Source organism: Leptodactylus fuscus, chromosome 3 (assembly GCF_031893055.1).
Source record: "Leptodactylus fuscus isolate aLepFus1 chromosome 3, aLepFus1.hap2, whole genome shotgun sequence".
Lineage (NCBI taxonomy): Eukaryota > Metazoa > Chordata > Amphibia > Anura > Leptodactylidae > Leptodactylus > Leptodactylus fuscus.
Genome location: NC_134267.1, coordinates 67,152,215 through 67,165,252, shown reverse-complemented (window position 1 = coordinate 67,165,252; position 13,038 = coordinate 67,152,215). Strand labels below are relative to the sequence as shown.

At 40.5% G+C, this 13,038-nt stretch overlaps 1 protein-coding gene across 3 annotated transcripts in view; it reads left to right on the top strand.

Annotated features, from left to right (window-relative positions):
* PHF10 (PHD finger protein 10) overlaps positions 1 to 13,038 on the top strand; it is a 39,238-nt gene extending 26,200 nt beyond the window's left edge. For 2 of the 3 annotated variants that reach the window (XM_075267706.1, XM_075267707.1), the window contains 3 exons: positions 5,945 to 6,053; positions 9,457 to 9,645; positions 11,785 to 13,038. In XM_075267706.1, the coding sequence (XP_075123807.1) occupies positions 5,945 to 6,053; positions 9,457 to 9,645; positions 11,785 to 11,870 (384 nt within the window). In that variant the 3' untranslated portion in view covers positions 11,871 to 13,038. Of the gene's footprint in view, positions 1 to 3,717; positions 3,942 to 5,944; positions 6,054 to 9,456; positions 9,646 to 11,784 lie in introns of those variants that run through there. The other variant, XM_075267708.1, reaches the window with a different exon arrangement.

Sequence of the window (13,038 nt, the reverse complement as noted above, 5' to 3'; positions counted from 1 at the left end):
GGTCAAGCGTCAACTGTTGATGCCTAGACCGTTGAGATCCCTGTACGACTCTGCGGAGGTGACATGACATTCGTTTATCAAACACTCGTGGTTGACCGGTGTGCCGGTTTATGCGGCTGCCAATGTTGTCTCTGCGATATTGCAGGTCCACCCGAGACACTGTCAACCTCGGAAACCCAAATTCCCGAGTAATCTCCAAAATGCTATTCTATGTCATCCCATGTTCAAAGTCACTTAACTCACGACGTGCTTCCATGTTCACGAGATACCTGTCTGCATAAGTCTGCTCAGATATCCTGGCGACACTACTGCCATAGGCCACATCGCAGCCATGAACATGTGCGGAGGCATATTGATCAAAAAGGTGATAACACTTTAGTATTTTTGCCAGCCTATAATGTGAAGAGTATTATTATAGATTTTTATTTTTTATAATATTGCTGGTAAAGTTGACAAGGCAGAATGCTGAGGTTGACAAACCGTAAACATGGCCACGTGCAGTACCTTCAATTGCTGTTGGCCAGCAGGTACTTCTCCGCTGTACTGTGGAGAACTGATGATTTGGACCAATTTGGAGATTCTCGTTGGTAACTACTTTAGTCTTATGCATGATACAGTGGGGTAGCTGGGAATGTTGGTAAATCCTGATTTACTGATATCTACTAACTCTGTGTGTGTGCACTCATATTCAGATCCTACTATGAAATCTCTTCATAAAGGGTTATTCCTATCGTGGCATTTATGGCTATATCCAAAAGATATGTCAAAATGCCTGATGCACATAGGTCTCATTTGTGGGATACACACCCATCTCAAGAAAGGAGCCCGTTGATGTAAGTTGGGGCACCCAATGCGCATAGTTAAAGCCTGACTAAAGCTGATGGTTTGGCTAACCTTCATCTAATGTGTATGGGCGCTTTTAGTCACACTAGATGGGAATCTGTCAGTCTAGTTGCAAATGAGCAATTTTTATTAAGGCTCTTGTGCAGGAATTAATCTTATAGGGGTTGTCTAGTTTCAGCAAATAAATGTGATGGATACATAGGTGTACAAGTCGTTACCAGGCAGATGTATAATTACTGTGCTGTGTCCCTGTGCCATCACATGACCATGGACTATACATCACATGACCTATGGCATGATTTTAATCCACTGGATGTAAGCAGAATGAATGACTGCAAGCAGAGAGCTAGAAAACCGTGAAGATTTGAATAGAAAACATGTTAGAAAATTGTTGAGCTTTTTGATTTTACAACCCTTAATCTCTATTTCATGAAACTGGACATCCCCTGCAGTAGATTGAGCCGTGTAAGAAACAGTTTTGTTAAAGTTAAAAAAATAAATAAATAAATTTTTTTCAAATATATTGGTCCTGGCAGGCTAACTTATTATCTGGAAGACTAGGACAACTCGCTTTGCTGGCTAGTTTTTATTTGAAATAACATTGAGATCCATATAAGATAAACAGCTGCAATATAGTCAACATCCAGTTTGCACATAACATGCAGTAATAGTTTCAACTATAGACATCAAGTTCAGTGGTTGGTTGGTGCATGCATGGCAATACTCACTATAGGTCATTGTTCTGGACAGGTACGCCCTTCGTCAGGCTCAGCATGGCCTAAATGAAGACCTAGATACTAGGGCTGAAATAGGCTGATCAGGATAGACCAGGGGAGAGTCCAGGTGAAGTCCAGGGAGTGACAAGAGCAGCTTTTGTCTTATGTGAGTTTTAGGGACAAATGGTGTTTTGTAACAGATGATGGCAGTTAAAGTCTATGGAGGTGTTTAGTCAGGAGCATTCACTGTGAGTACATAATAAAAGATGTGACAAGTACATTAATGTTCATTTTGATATCTCACAATTTAACAATGGTTGCTTTTACTCTGATGCAGAGATGCAGCCTTCTTCTGATGGAGTGATCTGATATCTATATGATTAGCATTGCTGATAGTTAGAGGGAAGGCTTGTCCAACATTAGCATACTAAGTATAGTGAGCATCTTCTGCTCTGAGGCTTTGGTAAAAGATTCATTCCCCGGGTTTGCAGTTGATGTCCAGGGCTTGTGTGAATGGTACTAGTGTGACAAGAGTGTGTAGTGTTACTTGAGTAACAGCAGAGGTGTGCACATTTTTAAGGAAATTGTTTGTACCTCTGAAATATGGTACACTACCGGATCCATTACTGGGCATACACGTTTTGACCTTGCACTATTTGCTGAGGTGAGTTTGTCAGTGTTACAGGGACTGTATGAGACTAGACTAATATCTTGCTTTTTTATTGCTTCATTTAAAACTATTGTAAAATACTGAATTCTATTACGATAACTTTACATGTTAGGGTGGATTCACACTACTCTTATTTAATGTCCGTTGCTCTCCTCCGTCACAGGAGATTAAATGACAGATGCAGACTGCGCCCCCATTGGTGTTTGTCTGAATTTAGAGAGGTGTGGAGCAATTTGAGAATTTCTGGAAACTTTTAACCATATTTGTGTGAAAGTTAATCAGAACATTTCTTTATTTTTATTACTGATAACAAGTGGTGTTAAGCAAATTGTTATAAACTGATCTAGAGATTTTCACTGAATCTGCGGGGTTGTCACTATAAACCATTACATCTCAGTTATTGTAAAATGTAGAACTGTGCATTTGTTTGTTTGGCATCATATGTAAGATGGATCCCCCCCCCCCCTACACACACACACACACACACTTCCCAGTTCCCTGTTTTTATTGGATTCCATTCAGTGAGAAACAAGGCAAATAATACATACAGGGCAAATGGTGAATTACAGCGCAGGATTTCTTGAAAGAGAACTGAAATCTGTTCATATATCACAATATTTATAAATATCACAAATGCTGCCAGAAAAACAAACGTTGTTCTTAAGTTTAGTTGCACTTTAGGATACCTGGACGTGGGCTGAATATTCTGTGCATATTCCACAATGGCTTTTATAGCAAACTCAGTAAATTTGTATTATTGTGATTTTACCCCCCACACTGAAAGTAGTGAAATACACAGTGAAAATCTGTAGATTTGTTGGTATTGTGTTACGCTGTGGATTTTTGTGTGTACATCCAACACCGTAATACATTATTCTACTATGCCACAAAGGTGGTATAAAATGGTAGCAAATGTTTGCACAAAAATTTGTGACCCTTCTTTTTTGCAGCCCCGAGCCTTTATTTGATAGGTGAAATCCACAATTTGCAGGCCATTGTGGTGTTCCTAGATGAAACTGTGCACTTTAGAGCTGTATGTATGTGTGTTGTTAGTTTGCTGTGGTGGTATGTGTAGTGTGCACTATGAGTGCTGAAGGATATACACATGCTAGATCTTAGAAATAAAATATGAACCCGTATCTGGAGTCATATCCGGCATTGAATGACGCCTATGCACGTGAATCATTTTATATGGGTTAGCATTGCATCCATAATCTTACTTCTATTAGACTTTTATATGCGGGAATGGAGGCAGAGTGCTTGCTTCTGTAGTGCCATCTTAGTAAAGTAAGATTGAAGGTGTCTGCATATACTCAACAGATGGGGTATTTCTATATGTTTACATCAAGGGTCGCCGCTTCTCCAGTAAGTTTAGTTTTCTCCTCCAGTATCAGTTTCTGTTGTACTGATGAGAACCTTGACAATGTGGTTATGTGCCTTACTTCATTTTGTGAAGTTTTGTATAATTGAATTCCTGTTATTTCTTAGGTCAGCATTGTACAGATTAACAGAAAATGCCAAAGGTTATTCAAGTTACAGAAGAAATAGTTATGGGTACACGAAAATCGATTGCAAGCGAGAACAGTGTGATATAGGCATTTTGTTCTGTGAAATGTTTTAAGTGTTTCGAGCTATTTCCATGATATAGTATTTATTTTCTAGCTGTAGACCTTTATGAATGTTTCACGTATTTTTGCTTTCATTGTGTAAAAAGAGGCTGAAATGCTTTATTTTTAAATAAATAGCATTAATGTCATTCTGATGGTTTCTGTCATCTTTTAAGATTCCACAGGGCTGCAATTCACGACATGGCAGCTTTTTTTTTTTGGTTAGTAGAGAGTATATGCTTAGTATGCAAGTCTGTCTTATGTTACTAATGTCTTAGTAGCACAAACAAGCTCTGCTGGCATCTATGGGAATTTTTCATCCATTGTTTTCTTCTTTAAAGGGGCTCTATCATTAGATTTTTGGCTATTCAGGTGCTGCCAATCGTTTTAGAAAAGCCCCCCCATTTTTATGATTTACCAGTAAAACGGATATGCTAATGAGTTCCTCCGTGCACCCCCGAGCGTCATACATGCCTCACGTCCCCATGTGGACTTTCAACTTCATTGGGGGTCTATGAAAACAGCCGAGGGCTTATGCAGTGTCTGACCCTTGTTTGTGCTCTTGGCAATTTATAAGTTGCGTGGATATTAAAATTACGTAACTTAAATGTACTTTATCTCTATCATTAGTCCATTTAGCCTTAGGCTGATAAGGGGATTATAGTATATATTTTAATTGGCCTGTGGTGTTTTAATATTATACATCTGAGACATCTGCTACAGGTGCATACATTTCAATATACTATACTTCCCTCGAACAATAGGTTACCTGTCAAATTTATATAGATATTGATGAGATATGTAACACATCTGGGCTTTGAAAAACTTTTGAGGTTTTGCTGCATTTACGCTACATTGTAATTTTTTACCATATATGCTTCAGTAAACAAATGGTTAATTTAGCATATGTTTTTGTTTCTAATAATCATCTGTGTGCAGTCTTTGTCCCAAGAATGTTTAATATTTCAATAACGATTACTTTAGCTTACATATTTCATAATTAAAGGGTTTTTCCATCCCTTGTTTGAGCAGCTTTGTCTGCTGTCTCCTCTTCTAACTTCCTGTATCTCCCCTCCCAGCTTGCTGATCAGGACACTATCAAGTATCACAATACTTATTGTAATTACTAGAAGTCTAATATAAATGCAGATCATGCAGATTTCCAGTGTTATGGAAACGCTGTGTAAACAATGGGAGGAATAAGTTCACATAGCAGGCAAACAAAGCATTTCTAATGCAATACAATTAGGAAAAGTCTTCAGTTTACATAAGCTACCAGTATAGATAGGATCCTTGAGATGTGAATACCCCTTTAAGATATTGGTGAGACTTGTAGGAATCTGTCACCACGATTAGGATCATTAGCATGTACTTGTGCAGCTGGGAGTTATGGTCCCAAACCTGCCAGTATCTCCATTATCTGTGCATTTTTGTGTGGAGCAGCTGGGCTTTTGTGTGTAGTGCAGAGAGTAGACCTCGCTTCATTGCCTGCAGTCACCGGAGAGGAGCCCTATTAAACTTAAAAACTGAGAGACAACTGTGATGAATACTGTCGGGTTTGGGAGACTAAACCCTAGTTTAAGGGTATACTGGTAGTTTAGTGGCCCTAAGCCTGGTGACTGGTTCACTTGTAAATAATGTTATATCGTATAGTCTATAAGCATCAAGAAATTATAATGTAGCATTTCTTATTATAAAACCCTGATTTATGAAAAAAAAAAAAAAAAAGACTTTGTTCTTCTGCTCAATAGCTCATGCTCCGCATGTGTCTGGAGTCTCAGTATATGTCTCAAATTGAAAATGGATAAATAACATATTAAAACTTAACTCAAGTGCACAATCTTTGAATGTTTGGAAACGCTAGGAGTTTTGATTGCAAGGGTCAGACTACATTTCTATTATCATTTCTTGATTCCTACATTAGGTAAAATCTGTTCTGTTGGGTTACTATTATAATTGTTTTTGCAAAACTTCAACTCTGCATTTTATGTTAAGTAGAAAAATATATATGTAAGGATTATTTTTGGTAATGTTGAATATTGGAAATATGAAGAGCCCCAACTGGGTTTGTATAAGGTGACATTACTACCCCTTTTCTACCGTTCCAGCCTAAGTCCATCCCAAATGCTATTTGTGGAATTTGTCTGAAGGGTAAGGACGTCGCCAAGAAAGGAAAATCCGAAAGGCTTATACACTGCTCCCAGTGTGATAACAGTGGTAAGTCACAGATGATATATGATCTTATAACATTCATTGTAGCTATCATTTGTAAAGACACAATAGAATATTTTAATTGAAAGATTGTACATTTCACAATATTCACTAAATTAAATGCCTTTTGTGTAAACTTATTAATACATTTCCCCACTGCCTTTTTCTGGCTCTCGTATGTAATCTTGTAAAAGATAAAGGAAAAACAAAAACCAAAAACCTGATACTGAGGTGTATTGCCTGCCCTGTTTCCATTATGGTCTCAGACTGAAAGCTCAGCCAGCAGTCATATACATATATCCATAGCTTGGTCTTGGGCAACTTCAGCCTCTTTTTACACTGTAGGATTGCACAGGTCTGTAAAAAAAATTTTTTTCAAGAGCTGTTTTGGTTATTCCACACTAGCTATAACCTGCAACTTTGTCGGCGGCCCCCTGATACCTGTGCAAACCACCTGCAGTGCGGCCCATGGGCCCCAATGCCCCTCTACTTGTGGCCAGAGCGGGCCTGCCCCCAGTATCTTGTCCCCCCCCCCCCCATCTCTGCCCCCAGTATGTTGTCCCCCCCCATCTCTGCCCCCAGTGGTGGAGGATGAGGAGGGATATGTTAGTATTATTTGTACAATCTATTCCCAGCCATTACATCTTATAGCATTATATATATACCACCGCCTTATTCAGGCTTGGCCATTAAACGCATACTTCCACTGCTCTCAGGTGCTCCTGGGGTACCTGTCCTTCTTATTGGGGATTTCAATTCATACCTTTCTCCTCATTTAGATAAGTTCCACACGGGCTCTATCCCCCAAACTGCGACTCCTACTTCTCTATATAAGTTAATTGCAGAGATCGGGTTGGTTGATATATGGCGCTTGCGATACCCAGACACCAGACAATACTCCTGTTACTCCTCCTCCTATGGTTCACTGTCCAGAATTGATCTGGCACTGGCCAACGAGCTGCTTTTGCCGCTGGTTGATTGTGTTTCCTATGAACCCCAGAGTGTGTCTGACCATTCTCCACTCAGAGTTTGCTTATCTCTGGGGGAGCCTATGTCGGGCTCTAGAGCTCTATGGAAAGTTCACCCTTTTTGGGTCCAATTGGTGGGCGCCTCATTGTCTGTGTCCCTGAGTGAATTTTTTGCATTTAATGCGGGGTCGTCCTCGTCAGCTGTAGTCTGGGATACATTTAAAGCTTATATAAGGGGGCTTTATATACGGGAGATTAGCTCCAAAAAGACTAGTAGCAGACAGCTGACAGAAACGTTATTGGCCCAGGTAAAGCAAGCTGAGCAGGTATACCTTAATGCACCCACAGAGAGACTTAGGCAGGCTTGGGAGTCTGTGGTGACTGAGTATAGGGATCATTTAATGGACATGGCCACGAATAAACGCTTTTTTACTCAATCTCTGCCCCCAGTATCTTGTCCCCCCCAATCTCTGCCCCCAGTATCTTGTCCCCCCCATCTCTGCCCTCAGGGTCTTGTCCCCCACATCTCTGCCCTCAGGGTCTTGTCCCCCACATCTCTGCCCTCAGGGTCTTGTCCCCCACATCTCTGCCCTCAGGGTCTTGTCCCCCCAATCTCTGCCCCCAGGGTCTTGTCCCCCCCCATCTCTGCCCCCAGTATCTTGTCCCCCACATCTCTGCCCTCAGGGTCTTGTCCCCCCATCTCTGCCCCCAGCTTCATGTCCCCCACATCTCTGCCCTCAGGGTCTTGTCCCCCACATCTCTGCCCTCAGGGTCTTGTCCCCCCCATCTCTGCCCCCAGTATCTTGTCCCCCCCATCTCTGCCCTCAGGGTCTTGTCCCCCACATCTCTGCCCTCAGGGTCTTGTCCCCCACATCTCTGCCCCCAGTATCTTGTCCCCCCCATCTCTGCCCTCAGGGTCTTGTCCCCCACATCTCTGCCCTCAGGGTCTTGTCCCCCCATCTCTGCCCCCAGCTTCATGTCCCCCCCTTCTCTGCCTCCAGTTCACTTCATGTTCCCCCAGTGTCTTGCCCCCCCATCTCTGCCCCCCAGTCTCATGTTCCCCCATTCCTGCCCCCACCCCCTACATCGTCCCCCGTGTAGTATCTCTCACCTTTGTCTCTCTCCTCTGCTCCCTCTGCTGGCTGCCTGCACACACTGCTCCTGCTGGTCCCTGTGGCGTTTATGTAGCAGAGCAGGCCCTGCGTCATAGCAACCAGACGCCGAACCTCGCTGTGCTTCATACAGGACACAGACAGGCAGCAGGAGAAGTGTGTGGAGCGGAGGAGACACAGGAGCAGAGGAGAGAGCCAAAGGTGAGAACTACTACACGGGGGACGATGTAGGGGGGGGGAACTGAAGCTGGACACCGACCTGGGGACACCTGACCCCCCTCCCCCGGAACACCTTTAAACTCCCCCCCTCCCCCGGAACAGCCTTTAAAAACCGGCATTGAATGGATGGGATCAGAGCACTATCTGCGCCCTCATACCTGCTCCCTCTCTCGATTTTTAACATTCTACCACCAGAACATATGACACATACATTCCGTGTAACTTTTCCCTCATGTTTTGACTTATTTTAACTTTGCATTATAACCTTTTGTAATCTAGTTGTTTTTATTAAACATTTTTGGTTTTCACCTTACTGAACAGAGCCTTACTGTTTTTTGGGTGTTACCCTATTGCACTCCTTGTCTTATCAGCCATGAAGTTCAGGACAGTATATTATATGAGGCTTCAATCATGTTCTTTTTTTTTTCCCAAATTTAAGAATTCAATGTTTGTAGAAAACTTAAGCTGCATTTTCACAAGGCATTTTAAGTTTTTTTTTTTGTTTTTTTTTTTGCCATTTTGTAAATGCAGTAAAAAAATAAAATTTATTTTATATATATATGTGCGTGTTATCCACTTTCTAATATTGATGGCCTAGTCTAGAGATCATTATTCCTTCTGCGAGGGTCTGATACCTGGGAAAGTAATGTTTATATGCTGGGAACGCTGCTCTCTCGGCATACAAAGTGTAGCAACAACTTTTGGTACTGCAGTAATTTCCATTAGATTTCACTGGGACAGTGCTGCCGAAACATACGCTACACCTTTTATGGCACGTGAGCAGCATGACTCCTGGCATAAAAACACTGGGAGTTATCCTGAAACATCTGAACTGGGTGTTTGGACCTTTGAAGATCTAATATTGATGATAGACAGGCCAACAATATTAGATGGTAGATAACCCCCTTTAATGCATAACTAAACAAAGCAGCAGGTGACAGAATTAGCATTCTCTATTGGTCATTGTGTGTACTTGTGACTTTATTTTTTTTCTTTTTTTTTTTTTATTAAAATGTATGTGATTTACAAAATGCCCTGTGAGAGTCCAGTCTCCTAATGCATTTTTATGTTACATAGATGATTACCATTTGTTTTTTCATTTGTCTATAGGTCATCCGTCATGTTTAGATATGTCACCTGAGCTTGTTGCAGTAATAAAGAAATATCCCTGGCAATGTATGGAGTGTAAGACCTGTATTATTTGTGGACAGCCTCACCATGAAGAGGAAATGATGTTCTGTGACCACTGTGATCGTGGCTACCATACTTTCTGTGTTGGCCTTGGTGCTCTTCCATCGGGTATGTTTTGTTCATGTCCCTAACTGTTCCATGATGGACTCTGCCTATAAGATGTAGAACAATCTGTCAGGTTTGTAGCATAATGTCACAGAAGACCCTATTATTTTTTTTTTCTTCTAAATGTAGATTGTAAGCCCCACACACACATAGAACTCACAATGTACATTTTTTTCCCCTATCAGTATGTCTTTTTGGAATATGGGATGGAAATCCATGCAAACACGGGGAGAACATACAAACTCCTTGCAGATGGTTTTTTTGCCCTTGGCGGGATTTGAACACCAGGATTCCAGCGCTGCAAGGCTGCAGTGCTAACCACTGAGCCACCGTGTGGCCCCTCTATGCTTTTCTTTAAACCAGCACCTCCAAATAATATGAAGTAAATGTACAAGATAGGAAAGCAGATAAAACATAACCATGCCATTTGTGAGAATATACTATATATTTATATATATAATAATATATATAATATACTTATACTAAGGCTTCTGAAAAGGGAGACTATAACTTTCCTTAACCCCTTCAAGGTGCAGAAAATGTCTTTTTCTTGACATCCAAGAGACTGTGAAACATAATGAAGGTATGATTTGTAAGCATGTCACAGCGCCTACAGCACTATGAAGTGGTTAAGGAAGGTGATAGACTCCCTTTAAGCACAAAGGTGCCTAAGCAGTGTCCACATCTACAGTATGACTGTCTTTATTTTATGTAATCATTAGTAGTAAGGCTATGTTCAGACATGGATTTACAGCAGGTTTTGTGCACAGAACATTTCTACAATGTACAGCACAGTATGAGCATGACTTCTTCAAACCCCTATCGTGTGATGGAAAAAAAAAATCTTGTATGAAGTTTAGGACATGCTGCTGTGACTTGTATATTGAAACCAATGTCTACCTTTTGTATGCCATGTGTGAGTCAAACAAACTGTTCAAGTCCTGGTTGACATCTGTGCATGGGTTTATGTTCGGGAAGACGGCTTGGGAACCCCCCGAAGGGAAACCTAATCTGCATAAAAAGTTATCTTAGGAAACCTGCGGACCCCAGAGACAATGGGGTCCACGTAGTTTACGCACTAAAATACAGAAAGAAAAGCACTGCTTGCAGGATGTTTCTCTCCGCATTTTTCATGCAGAGAGGGGAACGGAATTCCCAAACGCAGATGTGAACCGGGCCTAGTATTCCAGGATCCTCTCTTCAGTCATACTAAAAGTTCATACTTTTCCACCAGTGTGTAAACCAAATATTTTAGGACACGGTAACCATTGCTTGCTTACCACTATTAACAGAATATTAATATAATTATCAAAGCTTATAAACATAGGGCATGGTAAGCAATGATATAAAATATTACTCCGTCTATTGTTTATATATAATCTATATACAGCTCTGGAAAAAATTAAGAGACCACTGCATAATTTTCAGTTTCTCTTTTTCTCTTCATTGGTATATTTTTGAGTAAAATGTACATTGTTCTTTTCTTATATAATCTACTGACAACGTGTCTGAAATTCAAAGCGAAAAATTTTGTATTTATTTGCAGCAAATGAGAAATCATCAAAATAATAAAAATGAAGCCGCACTGTCAGATCTCAAATAATGCAAAGAAAACAAGATCATATTCATTTAGAAACAACAATACTAATGTAACTCAGGAAGAGCAGAAATCAATATTTAGTGGAATAACCATGATATTTAATCCCAGCTTTCATGTGTCTTGGCTTTCCACCAGTCACACTGCTTTTGGGTGACCTTATGCCACTCCTGGCACAAAAATGTAAGCAGTTCTTCTTTGTTTGATGACTTGTGACTACCCATCTTCCTCTTGATTACATTCCAGAGGTTATCAATGGGGTTCAGGTCTGGAGATTGGGCTGGCCATGACCGGGTCTTGATGTGGTGCTCCTTCATCCACACATTGATTGACCTAGCTGTGTGGCATGGCGCATTGTCCTGCTGGAAAAACCAGTCCTCAGAGTTGGGGAACATCTGAGAAACTGAAAATTATGCCGTGGTCTCTTGATTTTTTTCAGAGCTGTATGTGTGCGTGTCATATATATCTCCATTTCAAGTGATGGTGACAATTTTACATATGGAAAATACCTCCTTGGTAAATTTTTCTCAATTCTTTAATTCTAGGTCGCTGGATATGTGACTGCTGCCAAAATGTACCAGCAACACCAAAAAAAGGAGCGAAAAGAGGCAAAAACAGTAAAGAAGGATAAACCTTTATTTATTATACCTACATGTGGAAAAATTGCACAAGCCTTTCAAAACGGTGCTAGACAACAAAATACAACAAGTGTGTGGTCTTTGGAGAGATCACCTATGTACCATTTACACCTTTTTACACCAAATAAAATATTTTAGAATTTTACTCAATTTTCCTGGCATGCTAGGATTTGAGATCTAAGCTACTGCTATGGGTATAGCCTGTGTGCTTTATTTTTTGTCTTTTTTTGTAAAATCAACACAAAAAACATACCTCAAACTAATAGGTTTAGAATTAAAAGGACATTGGTGTGTACTGATAATTCCAAGTTTTAAGTTTGAGTCTTAAAGGAAAAGTGTCACCAGACATTATCTTTTGTTAAAATCATGTTTTTATGTTAAACATATATTTAAGAATTTTTCATGATGTTGTAGATATTAATTTGAAAGTTAGACATTAAAACAAAATCTTAATCTTGTAATTCCAATTTTTGCCACTAAGCCTAAAACATTCTGTGACTTCCTGTTTCCTATAGAAGGACAATGGTCATTCGACACCTATTCATTTGTATGTACTAGGAGAGTTTTTTGGGCATGCCTTGTGATCTGGTCGGCCGTCATTGTCAAATCATTTATTGTGAAGTATTCTGTATCTTATTTCTATGTACGTGATAGCTGTAATCATCGATGTGCTGAGAAGTGAGAGGGCTGTTGCAAAGAAATCTATAGGAAACAAGTTGTCTCCAGGATGTTATATGGCCTAGTGGACAGTATCAAAACGGCAGGATTTTTAGGAATGTGTTTTTAACCCATTCCCTCTGTGACATACTGTTAAGTTAAGCTGAGCACATAGTTAACACTCAGCTCAGTAGTAGTATAGCGCTGTAATCCCACGTGCACATAAGTGTACCAGCGGCATTTACATCCTGCTGTGTTATATAGCCGAGGGCTGGGATCACCCATCGGAGACTGAAAATACACTGGCAGACTACCCCCTGGATGCCCTGGGGCAAGATCCTCAAATCCCACTTCCCCCCACCTCACCATTCTTGTTAATATTACAGGTTCCGAGGCATTGCTATAGTAGACAGGAGGTCGGACCACTGCACACATCACCCTTTTTCCCCCCCCCCCCTGTTTAACTGGTTTAAAAAAAAAAAAAAAAAAAAGTGATAAAAGAAA